Here is a 19,980-nt window from a genome sequence, read left to right on the forward strand (position 1 = left end):
TCTCACTCACACCTAGGGACAATTTAGAGTTACCAATCAGCCTAACATGCATGTTTTTGGTCTGTGGGAGGAAACCGGAGCACCCGGAGAAAACCCACGTATGCACAGAGAGAACATGCAAACTCCACCCAGAGAGGCCCCTGGACCGGGGTTTGAACCAAGGACCTGCTCGCTGAGAGGCAGCAGCTCTACCAGTTGCGCCACCGTGCTGCCCCTGTAAAAACCCATTTGTTGTAACTTGTTGTTCAAAGGGACATCGTACTGCTTATAGCAGTTAAATATACAGATGGGACTGATTAAAAAAAAAAAAGTCAAATAACAAGGGTATAAATCAATATTTTAATATTTTTTCCAAGATGAATGAGTCAACATATGCTTTGATTTACTTTTAAAACATCAAAAGTGGTTAAATTTCCTAATTTAAAATTGAAATGCATGACATTTTTGTAAAACTGCTTTGTTTGTCTCTGCAGATTGGGAATTAACATGTTCCACTTGTATGTACTGTATGTACAGTATGTATGTTTGTATGTTTGTATGTATGTATGTATGTATGTATGTATGTATGTATGGATGGATGAATGGATGGATGGATGGATGGATGGATGGGTGGATGGATGGATGGATGGATGGATGGACTCATATTTCAAAATAACCTTGTAAAATATAAATTTATCAAAGTCTGGAACACTTTGAGAATGTATTACAGTGTTTAATTCCCACATTTTTTGTATTTAATTTCCTGTAAATTATTTTAACCTCCTAGGACCTGGCATCCACACATGCAAGTGTCCGGGTCTTAGGAGGTTAAATATAGATTGTACCGAACTAATTAGAAACTGTATATACTTGTCTGTTTACTGGCCAACAAAATGAATAAAATTTAAGCATAAATAAAAGTGACTAAACTCATAGCTCATCAGCCTAAATAAAATGTTAAATAACTTGTTTTTACATTTTAAATGTCCAAACTCAGCCGCATCATGCCTGCCATGTTCATGGACACACAGTGAATAAATATCAGTTCAATTCAATTCAGTTTATATAGCAGCATAGCACCAACCAAGTCAAAACAGGTGTCATCTCAGGGCACATGAACAGAAACATTCGTATGATTAAAATATTGACATTCATCATGTTGCTGCTGATCTGTTTCATGTTGCTGCTGATCTGTTTCAATGTTGATGTGTTCATGCGTGCTCATCTGCTCACACAGACTCATGTTCATGTTTGTGCTGATGTTCAACGTAATGTTTTTTATGCTATTAGTGCTTAGTGTATATTTAGTTGATGTTTTTCTTAGTTCATATCTTATATGTCATCATTGTTTTTCTTTTACATTTTATTGTTGGATGTAACTGGGACCCTGTGTACATAATTTTGCTCCACCACATGTACTACATGAGGTGCGAATGACAATAAAGAAACTCTGACTCTCTCTGACTCTGATATATAAAAATAATAATTAAACACTATTTATCTGAGGAGCAGACTGCTTTGAATTTAACTTCATCACAGAACTCTCATCTTGATCAAGCATGAAGGCAACAGTGGAAAGGGAAAACTCCCTCATGTGGAAGAAACCTTTAGCAGAACCAGACTCAGGACAAGTGGCCATCTGCTTCGACCGACTGGGATTGAGAGGAACAGGAAGAAGGAAAAGATAAATAAAGGCAGGTCAAGAATCACATGTTAAGATAGAAATAATATCATTTATTTCATATCTATTCAATTTTAACAATTAATTTAGGAAAATTAGGTCAATTTGTCCTCTAGTAGTTTAAGTCTATGGCAGCATAACAAGCCAACCCTAATCATAGGGTTTATCCAAAAGCAAAGTCTTAAGCCCAGTCTTAAAACTGGACAATGTGTCAGCCTTACGGACAGAAACTGGAAGTTGGTTCCACACTTCTACAGGTGTGCAGTGGAGAGTATCCTGTGCTCCAGCATCAACGTGTGGCATGGAGGCTGCACCGCTGCAGAAAGAAAAGCTTTGCAGAGAGTGGTGAAGGCTGCACAGAAATCTGTTGGAGTCAGCCTCCCCACCATCACAGAAATCTACACCTCCAGATGCAGGAAGAAGGTCGCCTGCATCATGAAGGACCCCACTCACCCAGCACACACACATTTTACCCTGCTCCCCTCAGGCAGGAGGTTGAGGAACATTAAGTGTAGAACCATTAGACTGAGGAACATCTTCTACCCTGAAGTTGATCCTAGATCAGCGAACACTGTCGTCTACTCAAATTTTCCTGGACTATCTTGCAAAAAGATCTGATGCTCTCGACCTTGACCTCTCTAAGTGACTTTAAACATCTAAGTTCCTGGCAAGAACCAATGCAGACATGTTTGTTTTTAGTTTTCTACACTGCCTTATAATCTAGGTTTTTTTTCCGTTACTTTTTCCATTAGATTGTCCTTTTGGTTGCCATTTTATTTTAATTTGTTAAATGAATGAATGAATTTTAAGAACGCTCCGATTATTACGGTAATAAAATATGCGCGTTCGTCAGAGTATTACGGTAATGTGGTAAGAAGAAGAAGACGGGTGCATTTCCGCTTCCGCTACCGTCAGAAGGCCCGCTGAAATTCAAAGTTGGAGGAGGAGATTCTCAAACTGTGAAAATAACCAGAGGCTTCAACAATCGTTTTCGACAACAATTGATTTGTTTTTCCAACTGTAGTTTCTTGCAGACATCACATCAGGTAAAATAACACCTTTTAATTTAAATTACATATCGAGAAATTCAAGCTAACAGGCGCAGCTCGCTCGTGAACAAACTAGCTGAGAAACTAAGCTCCAGTTATTAAATACTTCTTAAGTTGCCTGTAAAAACATAAGATGGGGCTAATAAAGCAGTAAAGCATCGTTATCTTTTAAAAGTGATTAAGTTAAGTTTAATGGTTGTTTGTTAGTTGTGTTACAGCGTTGGTTTTTTTTACGGTTAGCCTCGCTAGCACAACTGGTTTGAAATACCAAACATGGGTGTTGTCACTTTCTTTTTGCTAAACTTATCTGGTGTTTATTGTTTATTTCCTAGAAGCATGTCATTTCTATTCATTTCACGCTTTAATTGAAAATGTAATGTAGTGGTTTAGTCTGTGGGTAAATGGTAAAGCAGTAAAACTGTTTTATCTCAGTTCGCCTTTAGCACAACTTATAAAGAGCAAAGGTTAAAAAAAAAAAAGCAACACTGTGTGTACACAACGGTTGGTATCATCAAGGTTAAAATTAACTAACAAATGAAGTATTTATCTAAATGCAATGAAGTATTTGTTGTAACTACCTTAACTTTTCTTTTGCGTGTGTATTTTTGGTCAAATTAGACTTATTCTTATTAATGTTTGACTCTAATATTGACGTTTCTAATTTAAAAAATTTTGGGGGGAAAATATTTAAACATTTCAAATAAAGTGTGTGATGGATTTTAATTTTCTTTTTTGTCTATCTACCTGTATATCTCTTCCCGCCCCTCCAACCCCCTTCTTTTGGCTTCTCCCTTCTTCTTAGTTCGCCACAGCGAACTAAGTTGCACAAAGACTTGGCGATTATTTTTATGCCGGATGCCCTTCCTAACGCAACCGCAGACTACCGAGCTACCACAGCCCTCTGTGGAGAGCTGCCATCTAGGACGCCCAGGGGAGCAGATGGTGGGGATTAAGGGCCTTGCACGAGGGTCCAGAGTGGGCAAATGAGGGTGGAGGCAGGTGTGGGTGCTTTACCTATTCCACCCCCATTTTTTAAAAGATTGTTGGTAACGGGAGTTGAACCAGTGATCCTCCAATCACAGGCCCACCGTCTCTAACCTCTGCGCCACCACTCCCTATATATATCTATCTATATATCGATCTATCTCACATTATTATAAACCAACCATGAGTAAAATTAAGCTAAGAAAACAAACAAACAACCTTTTATTCATAATTGATCCAAGAGCACAAAAACGAAGAGCAAACTATAAAATTCTGAGTTCATTTGCTCGATGTGTAAAGGGCTTTTGTTATTGTTATTATTGAGGAGTCACCTGAGATGGTTCACTGATGTGGGGGCCTCTTTTCCAAGCACATCCCACTGAAAGGACACCCAGGGCAAAACATGAACTCTGCATGGATTTTGTATAAGCAGAAGAATGTATATTTGTCCATTTTAAAGCTTTTTTATTTTTTAATAAAACTTGCACATGGAAATTATAAAATGTACGGCAATAAACGCGTGCTACAAAATGACGTCAAAATATGAAAACTTTGCCAGTTTTCCTTGCCATTTATAAAGCTGTGAATAAAGTCAATCACCTAATTAATAAAACCAGTTTTACATATCTGAGAACTCTTATTGTGTATTCTGAAATAGTCCATTTGACTTTGATTTGCATCTTTGCAGACTGGAAAGCTGGAGATGGAGTCTGGAGAAGAAAATAGTGGCAATGCCAACTTGAAGAGGCAGCGAGAGCCTCTTTCAGACTCTGAAGACAATATTGTCTCAGCACCAGGTGTGTGTGTTTTTTTTTTTTGTTTGTTTTTTCAAGAATATAAATAATCTGATCTTTATAATTGTGCTGTTCTGATGTCTAGAGTACATCAAATTTCTTATTTGTTGTTTCAGAGATGAAAGATGGTTTGAAGCGGCGGCGTCTGGAAGCAGCTGGTCAGGAGAACTGTAGTCCCAAACCATCTACATCTGGACGTCTGGCTGAGCTAGAAACAAAACCAGACACACCGATGATTCCCTCGGTCCGTTCGCGAGTTCAGCTACTCACTCGGAGAGGAAATGGTAATAACTCCTTTTAATTGCTGAAGTTTACTTTTCATTCAACCTTTATTTATGCAGGTTAGTCTCACCATTTTATGTTGTCAACCAATCACCGTAATATTATATTCAACAAAATACTTACAAATTATAGCCTTAGATGTAATCACCAAAATAATTTATGACCTGTTCGAGGTCATTTTAGTAAAGAAACTATATTTGAAACCCGTCATTAGGAAGTGAAGATTTATTTCAGGTTTGCCTTAGTTCTAGCCTGTATTAGATAAGTGTCAAGTCAAATTTATTTATAAAGCACGTTTAAATCAGCAGCTGTTACTAAAGTGCTTAACAATAAAATCACAACATCAATTTAAAAAGTAACATGATATAATTAAAAGCATCAAAAACACAAAAACAACGAGAACCAATGGGATAATAACTCAGATCGCACTGTTAGATGTCAGTGAATGCAGGTGTGTTTTCAGGAGAGATTTAAGAGCAGGGAGTGAAGTGGCCTGTCTAATGTTCATGGGCAGATTGTTCCAAAGTTTACGGCCAATGACTGAAAAAGCCTGATCTCCTCTGAGCTTCAGCCTGGTTTTTGGTACAACCAAAAGCAGCTGGTCTGATGATCTCAGCGCCCGAGAAGGAGTATAAGGTTGAAGTAGGTCAGAAAGGTATGAAGACGCAAGGCCGTTAATGCACTTAAATGTCAACAGGAGTGTTTTGTGTCAACACAAAGGAAATGAGAAATGCATCTGGATTTTATTAGCTTTTCTGTTCTTAATGGAGTCAAGTTGGTGTAGATTCAAAGTCAAGATGGATTATCTGCATGAAATAATGTAATATTACTTAGTGTTAATAAATTTGTGACAAATCAACATTGTGTGTATTGGACATAAATTGCTGTATGAAATCTTAAAACATGGTTGTGCTTTTGTAGTTCAGCGTTGCTCGTCTGATCCGGTAGCTGAAAGCCCATCGGTTCTCAACAAGGATGTCAAAGAGCATTTCCTTGGTGAGGATGGAAACGAGCACACACTGATGCATACGAGTATTCAACATCATGTCACACTATATCATAATGAATTCAGTTATGTTGCTTTGGCTGATCAATAGATTTTAAGTCTTGTCTTGACATGTTTAGCTAACACAGAAATAACACAGAACGTGTCATTTCTAATAATAGCTTGGAGGTAAAATATTTCCTTAGAATCTACAGGCCAGTATTCCTGTCCAGCCAAATATCAGCCTAATGTTCATCAATGTTTAGCATATTAATGCCAATGCCATCTCAGCAAATAGGATAATATCTGCCACTGATATGGTACTTTTTCCAGGAAAAGAGGAATTTAATCAACGAATGGAGCTCTTTAAAGCACCCGTCTTTCTGGCCAGCCCCACCCCAATGCGAAGTCCTGCCGACCCCTGCCAACGAACCGGCTCCGACTTTGTGTGTGGAATTCAGCAGAAACTCCAGTGCACAACTACACCCAGCTCTAAGCAAGCTTCCCTTATACGGCAGGTTGGTTCTGCAGCTTTAAATCACTGATTGGCAATACTACTTCCCAGTAAGTAAATAAAAAAAATAATAAAATAAATTATACACTTACCCTTCATTTTATCTGTACATGGTTGTCAGTGATGCCTGTTAATCTTTTAACTTGAGACTTTCTAAACTTCTAACTTTGTTTTGCTGATCAGGAACGAGAACGTGAGTTGAACCAGTTACCTTTCCAGCCAATCAGCGAGAATGCCTGGCTGAAAAGGAGCAGCTCTGACTCTTCAATACTTCATGTGAGTTTATTTTTAACTGTTAATGATATGATTTTTATTAGTTACAATTAAGCAAATGCAGATGATTTGCATCCATTTTTTATTTGATAAAAATGAGGTTGAGCTGTTTTGAGCATTTGCTTCTTCATGAGTGTCAAAAATTACCATTGTGTTGTAGTTTAAGTAATGGTAGGTTCTTTCCAGTATAAATAACAGTTGATCTAGTGTTGGTTGTTGTTTAGTTTTTGGTAATATTTTGTTCACTCGTTTCTGATTTCCAACCAATATCTAATCACTCCTGCTGCTTTATATAAACATTAGCAGGAAAGGACCCCTGCTGACTCGCCGTCATCCTTGTCAGTTCTAAGATCTAAAAGGAAAATTTGTTGGCCTCCCATGCAGCCCTGGGATGTGAGTTTGTTTGGAGTGAAAAGAAAAGACAATAACTGGTGTCCTTTTTAAAGAGGATTTAGATGATGCATACCCAACTGTGATTCCAAACTTATTTCTCCTACAATGTGATCAAACTTGATACCGCAGTTGGACATATTTTCATCTAAAGCCTTTCAGGGAATGTGGTTCACTTCTGAAGTCTTGCACCTTTTTTTAAGAACGTGGTGTGGTTGTGGGGGAGGTTGAAAGTTCGCTGAAGTGAGAAAAGTGTTCTAGTTGAGTCATGCTTTCTCCCCCCCGCATTTCTTTAGAAACAACTTATTTTAGTTTTGTATAGCACATACCTAATTATAGGAGCACTTTAGAGCGATTTGCTTTACTTTGCAGCACCTTTTTACCCTCTTAGTAGTTTCATATGAAATAGCTTTATATTTCATTTCTACTTTCAGTTTTCTTTAAAGAAATCTATTTTACTTGGTAGACTGTTAATTAGGCCTGTCACGATAAACAATAAATTAATTAATCTCATGATAAATGAAAATTATCTACTTCATTTTCATTTATCGGCTTTACCGTTTCTTCGTGTTTGTCTTTTTACTGGACACTGGATGACAAAAGGCTCAACTCCGGTGCTCTTCACTGACCTCTCCATTTCTCTTTAAAATCTGTTTTTAACTGTCCAAAATTGCGTTTTTGGATCGTTGAAAGCAGCTAAGCTGAGAAGCTAAGCTATGAGCTAAGCTAACAGGCCGACCTTGGAGAAAAAAAAAACTGTCTTGTCGAAGCTCCAAAATTCGCGGTTGAAACCCGTGTCTTCGTGTAAAAAGTTGTTTTTCTCTGCAAAAAGAAGCTGAAAACTTGTTTACCGATATTTTTTGTATTAAAAGCTTTGTGTGGCAAATGCTACGCTAACTGAGCGTCGGCCATTTTGAGAACTAAAAAAAAGGGAAAGAGACAGCCCATGTCACGTCAAGGAGCCTCCCTCCCATTTTTCTTAGAGACATGCTGCTCGCTCCTTCACTATCCATCCTTCAGTTTTAACTCTTTTACTTCCATCTGGTGGTCAAAAAAGGTACTACGCTCAAAACTAATTAACATATATTTATTCTTAAATTTGACAGTAATTACTAATTATTGTCAAATTTCAAACAATTGTATCGTTTATCGCAATAATTTCGGAGACAATCGCCCAACAACATTTCTTATCGTGACAGGCCTACTGTTAATTTAAAATGCCAATCATGATTATGGTTATTTTGAAATTATTATTTACATTTGCAATTTTAGAAATGCACTTGAACATCTTTGTTATATTTTTAACACCCTGATGCTTGTTGTATCCCAGCAGGTTCTTGGTGATGCTGAGGGAAAAGATGGCAGTTTCACTGAAACTCTTGCATCAGCTGCAGAAAAACCTTCTGTAAATATGATGGGTAAGACTGCTGATGCTATGCAGACTTTCCTCGGTGTTTGATTCTCCTAAACAAGCAAGATTAAATTGATTTAGAAATTGGAAATGTCCAGAGACGAATGATGTCAGTACTGGACAAAAGCCACATAAAAATAGACTAAATAAAAACTAAAGCCCTGTCCTAAAAGCCAATACCGGTACTTAGTACTTCAATTTATTGTGCAAATATCTTTTACTCCATGGGAAAATTTGTTAAAAGGGTTCAAAGTTAATATGTGTAAACAATGGTGTATTGACATTGAAAAACTTATTTTTGTTGTTTCTGGTGTATAGAGTAGTCCCAATCAGTTCCACTCAGTGATAGAATTACTACCTAATTTAGAAACTTCTAAAATGTGTTAAATAGCATTTTACACTCCAGCTTATACTTCATTAGATATATCATGCTTGAAAGTGATGAGATTCTGGACACATGTCTTATCAGGTGAAGGAACATCTTCAGAAGCTCCTGGACATGAGCAGAAACCTCATCACGGTGAGGAAGATGAGAAAAAGAAAGAGCACGAGCTTGCAGCTATGACTAAAGAAGAGCAGCCAGGTCCCCAACGTCCAAAGGCCCAGAATGTGTTAGAGTTGTCTTTCAACGATGAGCACAGTTCGTCTGAGCTGCATAAAGCTGATGAGCACATTTTCTTACAGTCAAGTCTTCTAGATGAATCAAATGTGAATTCTGAAGTACCGGTAACTGAAGTGGACAGCTCTGAGGTGTTTACTTTGGATGAAGACGAAACGATGGAAAAATCTTCATACGGTGAAGAGTTAATTGAGCCTTCAACTGATGAGGACCTTAAGGTTTGGAGATATCCTCAAAGCAGTGCTGAAGAATCGGCCACAGCAAGAGAAAAACGGGTATCTACTAAAGAGGAGGAAGGGAAATTAGAGCCGCCCAGAGAGGACAAAGAGGAAGGAGATGACTTTAAACCTACTGATTTTCAGAATGTCGAATTTAGCGCATCTGCAGAAGTTTCTAGTGAGACTGCTGGTTTTCCCAAACAACAAGAAGCTGACAAATATTCAGAGAAAGAAAAACTTGAGGTAGAAAATAGTTTAGGCAATTCTGTGAAAGAGAACTCTGATTTAAGGAGTAATCGTGTAAAAATAAAATCCTCTGAAGGTTCCTGTGAGGAAACAGTAACCCAGAATGATGCATTACAACACTCACAGGAGAGTCAAGAAGTCGGTGTAAAACGTAAAGCTTTAGAAGAAACACAATCTGAGAATGCAGACAATGAGAAAAATGCTGAAGGTGTTCAGCCTTCAGTGAAATCTCAGACTTATGGACATGATGGAGCTCAGGGTTCAACAGAGATCCAGGTGTCGGACTCGCATGACGAGATCAGTTCGGCAGATGGAAAGCAGAATGTTGTAGACGGGCTGATGGCAGAAATGCACAGTACAGAGAGCTCAAGGAAAGTCACTTTTGTCCTGGAGCCTGAACTGATTAATAGTTCAGCTCTGACTGAGAGCAATACATCACTGGAGACCAGAACAGAGACCAGTCTGTCAGGTGAGACCAGTCTGAAGATGCAGCTATGAGCACTTGGGATTCCTCTAAAAAGGACAACACAGGGGTGAAGCACTTTGTTGTTGAGATTATAATTCCACTGGGTTCACTTTAAGAGTGGCATGTTTGAGGTGAAATAAGGTGATGAGAAATTACAGAATATTACAATTAAACACAAGTGGTGTTCAGATTGTTTTTACTTCCTTTTGTGTGCAATTTCTTTTATAAATTTGTTATGTTACAGAATTAAGTAGTAAATAACACAGGATTACAAGCACATTTGGTATTTCACACACAAACTTGAATATGGTTCAGTAATGTGTTGCTCTTGAAAGAATTGCCTTTTTCTTGTCTCAGACTTCATTCTGTAGAAATGGATTTGATTCAGTGTTAAAATTTCTTTCCCCAGACGCTGGATTAAACTCCCATGACGAGACCAACACGTCTGAAATGATTGACAAGATGTTTGAGGAGGTTATGAGTTATGCTGGAGGAGTAGAAGATGCGGAACGGCATGATGAAGACCATGATAGTGGTATCGCTGCTTGCTCTGGAGTCAAGGACAAGATGGATCCAGATGTAAAGGAGGAGAGAAGTGAAAAAGAGGATGAGTGTGATGAGAGCAATAGCCTCAACACTACTGGAGATGAGCTCACATTTCCTGCGAGTGGCATCCTTTCTCCTCTCAGCAAGTCTGTTGAAGCTGCGGTCACTCCTCTGGTAACTGCTTTAGAAGAACTATTTGAAAATCTGGGAAAATACTGTTTCAGATTTAAGAGAAACAAACTGGTTCCTGTTCATGTTTAGACCGAACGCTGTATAACATTTGTATTTGTGACCTCTTCCAACAGCGGCTGGCATCATCTCTGCAGTCTGATCCTCCATCTTTTCTCCTGACCCCAGAAGAAACCTGCACCCCTCCTGCTGAATCTGCTCCTCTGTACAGGTAGCACAGACAATATTAATCTAAATGTGTAGGTCATTCAGAAAAGGTAGTGTGTGCATACCATGAGGATGTTACCGTGAGTCATTATTTCCGCATTTATAACATGTAATCAGTCGGGTACTGATGAAGATAAGATTATATAATCAGCTAAAAGAAACTGAACTTTCTCCAGTGTGATCTTAGTTTTGCACAGTTGATTTGTGGATTTGTTAGTGCAGATGTCAACGTAACATTAGGGTGCTGTTTAATGACTCAAAATATCCATTTCAGTATATTTTCTATAAGATGAAGTATTTTGATATGTGTTTGACAGTATTGATGCGTACCGCACACAAAGACAGAGTAAGCTACCGACCGTTAAGAGCATCACTCCTGCTGTTCAGAGACAGACTTCAGAGCTGACCAAACCTCAACCGTCAGTCAACACTAAGGAGAGAATTGCAGTAAGAGCCATTACTTTTTTCCCCTTTAAATTTATTGAACATGCAAACATTTTATTAATATCAAATATTCCTACGCTCAAAGGAGTGGGAAGAAGTATACTCTTGGACCTTATTCCCATCATTTCTTATTCATAAAATAAATAAATAAAAACTTGTTAATCTAAACAACTATTAAAGAAGTGATCTCTTAGAGAAGATTTGGTCTTTAGCCAATCTCAATCCATATTTGGCTTCTTTTTTTTAAGCTGTGGGGTCCATAGTCACACTGACTTGTTAGCCTAAATTCAAAGATGTTTTGTACAATTTCACATACTTTTTGCTTGTAAGAGTGTTAATCCTGACAAACGTTTATACTGAATCTTTTCAAAATGCTCACCTTCTCATGATGTTGGGTGTTTTTTTTCCAGACTCTTAATGAAGAAGCATCAAAACTGCAGACTGTGATCAACCAGACACTGCAAGCTCTGAGCTGCTGTACAGATGAGGAACATGGACGGGGCTCGCTGGAGGAGGCTGAAGCTGAGAAACTGCTGCTCGTCTCTTGTAAGAACACCGCTGGATTATAAACCGTCCGCTAAAATAAAATGAAATGCAAATCCGTTTCTGTTTTTATAAAAATTAAAAGCAACAGTTGGTGACTTTAAAATTAATTGATTTTGAGCTAAGAAAAGTAGCAACTGTGTTATGATATAACTAATAATTTCAGTCTAAATGCATAGATTTAAGAATAATGGTTGGTTTAATTTAAGAAGTTCTGGCTTTAGTTCAGGGGTCTGCAACCTGCGGCTCTGGAGCCACAAGTGGCTCTTTGGTCCCTCTGTAGAGGCTCTTTCAAGCTTCAAACAAAACAAACACAAAATTGAATTTTATTGGTTGTTCTACAAACATCAATAGTTTTAGCTATTTTCCTGTCATTTATTTAACAAATACTCACCAACTTTTTGCTTTATTTCTATACTTAATTATTTTTTCCACAATTTAAAAAAAAAACATAGATCTGCATAGTTCATAGTTGTTGTTTTTTTTTTTTTTTATTTAAAAAATTTTTTTCCCCTCTTTACAATAATCTGGTCTTTTCATTTGTCTTAAATTGTAAAAATGTAAATAAATGTTAAAAATCATTGTATATTTTTAGCTTTAAAATGTTACCCTTACTGGCCACAAAAGTCTCCAACAAACTTAAAGTGGCCCATGGGCCACCAGTTTATAACCACAGTTGTGGCAGATTGTTGCGGCTCTGGACACGTTGAATTTAGTGAACGAAGACGTAAAAATGGCTCTTTTGATCGTAAAGGTTGCAGACCCCTGCTTTAGTTATTGCTGACCCAAGAACAGAAAAATGTTCAAATGGAGCCTAAAGTTATTTCTCAAAAAGGTTCATACTGTATTATTAAAAGTTTTAACATAAGAGACGGTGCACACCAAAAAAAAAAAAGTTTTTCTTAATTCTTATTAATGAATATAATTAAACAATTATTAATAAATAAATAAATAAAATAAATATTAAGAATAAAAGTGCCGCACTTTTTATAGAAGCAGCTTCGTACACTCCGCCCATCTTTTGGACGACTGTACGCACATGTTCTCGTTGTATCTCGGTGCATCGATAATAGTTTGTTCTGATTCTAAATGGCAAAGGGCTGTGGTCCTACTTTTTTGCATTAGTAAAGGGGCAGGGCAGTGTTGGTTGTTTTTCCACTTTACACAAACAAGATTAAACCTGCCCTCCCAATACTTGGACTCAATCAAAACCACTGATTCTGTGTTAATATTTATACATTTCAAAGCATAGTTGCAGTGTGTCTTTTTTTATTGTTTTTGTTACAGTATTATTGGTATATTCTGCAAGCTTCTATCTTGGTCTTTTCCTGTCCTCCCACACTCCATCAGTTTAGGCAGATGGCTGCCCATCCTGAGCCTGGTTCTGGTTCAGCTTCCTGTTTCAAAGGAAGTCACTTCTTCCCTCTGTCGCCTCCATGCTTGCTGAAAATGGGGGATCGTGCCAAAATGATGTTTTGACACGATTTGCTGGTTTTCTTGCATAGCTTTAATTTTTACAAATTTGTATTTTGAAACATGATTCGAACAATCTTGGACTTTTATTTTTAAATTTAATTGACCATTCATAACTGAATTGGATTCATGATTTGGATTTGTTTCTTCTTTGTAAAGCACATTGAGATGACTTGTGAAAATGTTTTTATTGATCTGTTTGTTGTAGGTGAGAAACGCTGTGCCCTTCTGGCTGAGGTGGCCAGACTGAGAGATGAAAGAAGCTCAGAGTCTGAAGAACCAACAAACGAGGACACAGGGTGCATTTCCCAGCAGCCCTGCAGAGGGACGGTCAGCATCACAAACATCCAGCTGCCTCTGAAGGTGGAATTTGTCTGCTCATCACAAAACCGTACAGGTACTTCAGCAGTTCTCAAATTTAAAAATCAGGAATTTATAATATTGATTAAAAAGAAAAGTCCTCACTGAAGTGCACATTTAAATTGATGTTATGTTCCTGTTAAGGTCGGCCAACCCACTACTTCTTTGTTCTGATTCGCTACGGTCCCTGCAACATCATCGCCACGCCGCTAGCCACTGCATCTGATGCTCAAAATGGAGACACAATCTCCTTCCCAACAACTGTCACAATGTAAGCTGCATTTCATCAGTTCTACTGTCATTGTGCCCTCTTGGCTCTTTTTTGTTTGTGAACAAATTTCATGTGGATGGAGACTAAAATCAAATTTATCTTGGGATGTTAAATGCTAATTTAAGTGGAAACATTCAGATTTTTTTTCTTCATCACATTTCAGGAAGGATATTCGTTCCTCTTTTGAGATTGATGTGGAAGTCTACAGCCTGGTAAAACGAGAAAAAAAATATGTTTTTTTTTATCTGACTCTAGGTTAAAAAAAATAACCATTGTGAGAGTTGATTGCAAATTATCTAAGGAGATGGACATTACATTTGCTTTAGAAATGACATGCAGCTCATGTAAAACTTCTGTACTTTATCTACTCTTTCAAGTCATAATGTCCGTTATGAATTTAACCCCTTAGTTTGTTCAGAAGGAAGGAACTGCACTGTTATGGAAGTTCTTTATATGAACAATTATAAATGCCACAGAAATAAATCCAGATTAATTATTTTTGTAGGCGTATAACAAAACCAAGACCAAAACAAATTACATTTAAGTTTTGCTCTTAAAAGAATAAAGTTACTCACTTCTTCCATTAATTGTTCTGAACTTTTAAGTATGATAAAAAAATTCCTTTCTCAGGTTAAATTTCATTTTTGAGCCTAGGTTTGTTTGAACTGTTAAAACATGGTTGTGTATTTTTATTTATTTTATTTTATGTTTATTTTTTTCTCCATAATTTATTTTGTTTTTGTTCCATTTAGTCTCAAGCATCAGGCACAAGCAGCCTCACAGACCGGGCTTCCACCAAGTCACGTGTAAGTGATGGTTTTGTTATTTATTGTTGTTTCTCTGTAGAGTTTTGGAAATTAAAAGCCCAGTGTGTGTTTATTAAAAGCAGTATTATATAATTATTGTCTTGACATTTTCAGGTCACACCAAGAAAACTGCTGAGTACTATCACAGTGAGTTTCAATTTTATTTTCTGCCTAAATGTCATAATAAATGGTTTTGTCCTCCGCCCTCGGTAATCTATGGATCACCCTAACAATTTATTTTGTTTTTAACAGAAATCCAGCCACACATTGACATGTAAGTGCGTTTTGTTTTGGTCAGTACCATGAAGCTTTTATTTTTTCCAGTTTGCTGTACTCAACAGTAACTCAAAAGTCACTAAATTAACAAGATCATAAGACGAGACTTGTCACGAGCTGCAAAAGCTCAGTGGTCAGTCTTGTACTCCTGAAGCTGCAGGTTCCACACCGTGGTGCATCAAGACGCAAAACGATCAAATCTTTTGTGCGAGTTTGCTTGCTGTGGTAGCTCCTGCAGAGGGGGCAGTCAAAGAAAAAAAACAACAGCCACTTCTAGTTTTTTTTATGAGTTATGTCTGGATCTGAGGCAGCTGTGGCTAAGTAGATGGAGCTGTCGTCCTCCAGTGCGAGAGGTGGGGGTTTGATTCCACCAGCAGTCATATGCTGAAGTGTCCCTGGGCAAGACACTGAACCCCTTAATGCTTCTGGTGTGTGTCTCGTCGGTGTATGGATGACTGATTAGTCTACAGATTCAGATTAGCTCTGTGGGGATCTATTACAGTGGTGGATGGAGGTAAATGAGGGCACAGATTGTAGTTTAAAGTACTTTGAGTATCTTGATTAGATACAAAGGCGTTATACAAGTACAGTCCATTTACCATTTATCTCTCTGCATTCAGGTTCCGCTTCTGTCAAAGCTCGTCGCTCCAGTAACTTTTGTTTGGTGGGCTCTCACAAGATCACCTTGACCTCACTGGGATGCAACAAGTTCCCCTTGGATAAGGTAATTAGAATTTATGGTCTGTTACTGGTAATAGACTCTTAACTTTTTGGTCAATTTAAGGTCAGAAAACTTTTTGTCTATTAAGCAATATATTGTAAAATTTAGCAAAAATTTGATAATCAGATTCTAAATATTGAAAATAAAGACTTAAAGCATCAACCACTGAACAATTAATACTTTTAAGTTTAGAACTGTAAATATGCTTGTGAAAAACAAACTGAGCAATATTATCACCATTCTCACTAACTTGCACATTTCTGCACTGTTTTTTTTTTTTTTTTTTTTTTTTTTTTTTTTTTCAAACACTAATGTATGAAGCACGAGTCCACCGACATCATCAATCTCTTTGGTTCTTTTTATTAATGGTTTTAACATCTACACATGGGTGGGCACACTGATGAAATGTTTGTCTCGCTCCCTGTCACTTTTTTCCTTCTTCCACTCAGATGAAATTTGAAGGCAAAATCAGGAGGCTGCTGGGAGATGAATTTCAGGAAAAGGTTTCACTTTTTCACTGTTTTTTCAAAACACTGTCACCCATTCACCTCTCAGCGTTCACCCTTCTTCATTGGTAATGCAAATTAAAATTACCGTCGTGATGAGATTTGTTTTAATAAAATCCATTACTGGTTTTCTTCTCGTCAAAAATCAACATTCATGAATTACAGCACTATGTTATTGACATTTTTACTCTTAAAGTTGTGCTAAACTCAAATATAATATCTAGTTTCTGATGGACGTTAATGTGTACGGTAATCATATTGTGCAATCCCCCTTTTTTCTGCATTTTTTATTTTTTTCATAATTCAATCTAGATTTGTAAAAACTCTGAGTGGGGAAAATGGAAACATAGAAACTTGATTTTAAATTTGCTGGTAGAGATTTACTTTAGAATAGTTTGACATCCACCCTCTGTTTTGTAGCCAAAGAATAAATAAAAACTCCTAAACTTTGTTGGCAGTTTAGCCAGAATAACTGAGCAACAAATTTTAATCATCAGACTGAAATTACATTTCTCCAAATCCCGTGTTTTTCTAATTTATTTTATTATTTTTTTAATATTTCAAACGTTTAAACCACTTATTCTTTTTGACCACAGGTGCCTTTTCTCTCGCCTCTAGAGGGCAACATCTACCTGAAACTGGACAGTGAAGGTCACTCAGATGTTCAGCACCAAGGCTTCCTGGTCAGTATTGTTGCTTTTGTTAAGACGAGCCGTTTTGCACAAATTTACCGAGGAAATTAAAAAAAAATATTAAATGAACTTCCACGGCATGCATGCTGTTGGCCCGTCAAGTTATTACATCTTTAACTGTTGTTGTTTTACTATTTATGCGTTGCTATTTTTAAAATGTTTTTATTTTGAAATCCAGCTAACAAAAAATAACTACCGTACACTCCTGTAGCTGCTGTCAGAAATGTTTGCATGGTCATTGTATTAATAAAACTCACTTCATTTATGTTTGATTACATTAAATAAATCTTGTTTGTGTTCTGCCTCCAGACGATGTTTGAGTTGATTAATGGATTTGGGGTGTGGAATCGCCAATATTTTGTTCTGGAGGGATGCAACATGTACTACTGGAACCACCCAAACGAGAAAGAAACCAAGGTTAAAAAGAAACAAAATACGAGTCTTAAAAAGTCAACTGGCTTTCGACAGAGGTTTAATATTGAGTTCTGTTTTAACTTCTCAGGAAGCAGAAGGCACCATCTCTCTGTCAGCGTCCTCCTGTCAGTGCGTCAGGATTGTCAAGAGAGAATCATGTGCTCGACCTTTCACCTTTGAGCTGGTGAAAAAGATCACACAGCTGGAGGGCCAGAACCAGGAACCATTGTCAAAGTAAGTTTATCAAATAAGTCCAACATCTTTAAAGCTGAGTTTCAATTGGCAAAGCATCAGACTTCTTTGAAATAATTTTGTTGTGTAACTTCAAGCTATAGATTTTCATCATTATAAAGTGCGGCCCCCCCATTTTTCTTTTTTTTTCCTTTCATCATTCCTTGCAGCATTTAAGAGTTGGTCGCACCGAGTGACAATTTCAAATGACTTTGCTCTAGACTCATTTGTGATGCATGCAGGCAAATGAGTCACAGTGAGGAATTATTCATTCAGTTAATCTACATGCTTTGTTGAAATTTGGCAATTTTTCATCTGACATGGCAACAATTTAGTTTTGTTTACAAACGTGCAGGTTTGAAAGCCCATTTTTTTATTGTTATAAATAGATTGGTGGTATTGTGACTTCCTGCCCAATATTTAAAGCTTCACAATGATGCAGTTATATGAAGGGACTTCCTGATGTTACAGCAGCCGACATAAAACAATGGTCAGTATCAAAGGAAGTTATAAGGGTTGTAAGACAAAAAATATTTCTGAAGCCATACCTGTTAAAAAAAACCCCATAAAATTAAAGGTAAAGAAGAAAGATTTCTATTCATGGTGTGTTCATGAACTCATTTTTATGCAAACCTCAAGTCAAGTCAATTTTATTGTTGTTCGCACCACATGTGGTACATGAGGTGGAACAAAACACAGGGTCCCAGTTGCATCCAAAAATGGTAAAATATAAAGTATAAAAAGAAACCGTATATAAGATCTAAGATATGTGCCAAACGGTACACCCAAAGATCTAAGATATACACTAATACTGTAAACCAATACAGCGTTAACAACAGCAGTCCGAACACGAGTCTTTGGTGAACAGATGGTATGAATGAATACAGCAGCATGAGATAATCAGTAGCATGAGATCAGCAGCATGAGATAATCAGTAGCATGAGATCAGCAGCATGGATAATCGGCAGTAAAAATAAATCACATCTCCAATTAAAGTGGCATTACAGTGTTTTAAAAAAAAAAAAAAAAATTATATAGTGATTATTCTGGTTAGTGATTCATGAATAACTGCTTCAGGGTAGAACCTGTTCCTCAGTCTAGTGGTTCTACACTTAATTCTCCACAATCTTCTGCTTGAGGGGAGCGGGGTAAAAAGTGTGTGTGCTGGGTGGGTGAGTGGGGAGTCCTTCATGATGCGGGTGGCCCTTTTTGCCACTTTGCCAGCACGAGTCACGTTTCCTATCATGCATGCTGGCTAATTTCTGTCTTTCAACTGAATTGAGCTATTGTTGACCAAAAATCTTCATTTTGGGTTTTCTGTGCCTTGATAAATCAAAAGGCAAGCTGTGGAAGGACCTATTAAATATAAGAGAAAAGATGGCTGTTTGACTCCTCACAGATAATAACGTAAACACACGTTCATTGGTTTTATTTATTTATTTATTTTTCCCCTTCCAGGTGTTGGTTCTCTGCTGACACCAAGCAGGAGATGTTGGACTGGATGGAGAAGCTCGGCCAAGCTCTCTTGGACTTCCACACATGGAACCAACCCCAACCAGAGAGTCGGCAGCCAAACCCGTCCAGCAGTGGGAACCTGAGGGAGAGTATACTGTAACATGTCATGTTATCTGTGACCCACGAAGACTTCCTGGGCTCAGTTTGTACCTGGCAGGTAGAAGAGCTGATATCAGAGTTTAGAGCTACAGGTCTTTGCAATGATGACAACACATCTCGTAATGGTTTCTTTGGGAGATATATTAATACTTTTCTGTGTATTTCTTTTAACTTGAATCTAATTATTTGATTTTTCTCTTTTATTTGTAAACTCACAGTTGCCATTTGAAAATTTTTATTTTATGTGATCAGATTTTTGTAAATCTGATTTTTATTTTGGATTTTTTTTTTCCCCTCTCTTTTTGGCAATCAGCTGCTTTAGCCTTTTAATGGCAGTATTTGGTCACTTTCAGGAGTTTAGGTGAAGTATTTGTTGTAGCCTGTATACAGTTTCCCCAATAAGGATTCAGCTCCTGTTTTAGTTTTATTGCTTTAAAATTAAATATGTATATTATATATTTATATCAATACGTTATTGCACATATCTCTAACTCTACTAAACTAATAAAGGATGGAGCATATTTGAAGAGGCTGGAAACTGTATAAAAACTAAAGTAACTACGGCAATCTTAGCCATTATTATTTTTTTTTTTCTGTTTTATGTATGTAAAAACAGAAAATTAATAAGCTTTCTTTTATCTGGGCAATAACTTTTGGTAAAATAGCTTATTCTGGGTACAATTTATACATTAGAAGTCAGGGTAGGTTCAGGTTGGACTCTGAACTGTTAAATGTTATCGCTGCAGGTTTAAAGGGCCATTAAATTTGAATTTTCTGTTCAATTAATTTTTTCTTT

General features: G+C 37.2%; 1 protein-coding gene across 1 annotated transcript; it reads left to right on the top strand.

Annotated features, from left to right (window-relative positions):
- Nucleotides 1–2,673: 2,673 nt before the first annotated feature.
- On the top strand, nucleotides 2,674–19,185 carry si:dkey-30c15.10 (uncharacterized protein LOC559353 homolog). Its single transcript, XM_037682663.1, has 23 exons — nucleotides 2,674–2,706; nucleotides 4,382–4,490; nucleotides 4,604–4,771; nucleotides 4,943–4,951; nucleotides 5,691–5,765; nucleotides 6,088–6,272; nucleotides 6,452–6,544; nucleotides 8,262–8,349; nucleotides 10,301–10,611; nucleotides 10,743–10,837; nucleotides 11,151–11,280; nucleotides 11,688–11,823; nucleotides 13,502–13,690; nucleotides 13,798–13,924; nucleotides 14,088–14,136; nucleotides 14,677–14,730; nucleotides 14,845–14,920; nucleotides 15,645–15,730; nucleotides 16,177–16,230; nucleotides 16,830–16,916; nucleotides 17,235–17,342; nucleotides 17,428–17,573; nucleotides 19,029–19,185. Exons 2-23 carry the CDS (start codon nucleotides 4,397–4,399, stop codon nucleotides 19,183–19,185), a joined length of 2,517 nt encoding a protein of 838 aa, XP_037538591.1. The 5' UTR covers nucleotides 2,674–2,706; nucleotides 4,382–4,396.
- The last annotated feature ends 795 nt before the right edge of the window (nucleotides 19,186–19,980 follow it).

The sequence above is a fragment of the Nematolebias whitei genome, chromosome 10 (assembly GCF_014905685.2).
Source record: "Nematolebias whitei isolate Nwh7 chromosome 10, NemWhi1, whole genome shotgun sequence".
NCBI classification, from domain to species: Eukaryota; Metazoa; Chordata; class Actinopteri; order Cyprinodontiformes; family Rivulidae; genus Nematolebias; species Nematolebias whitei.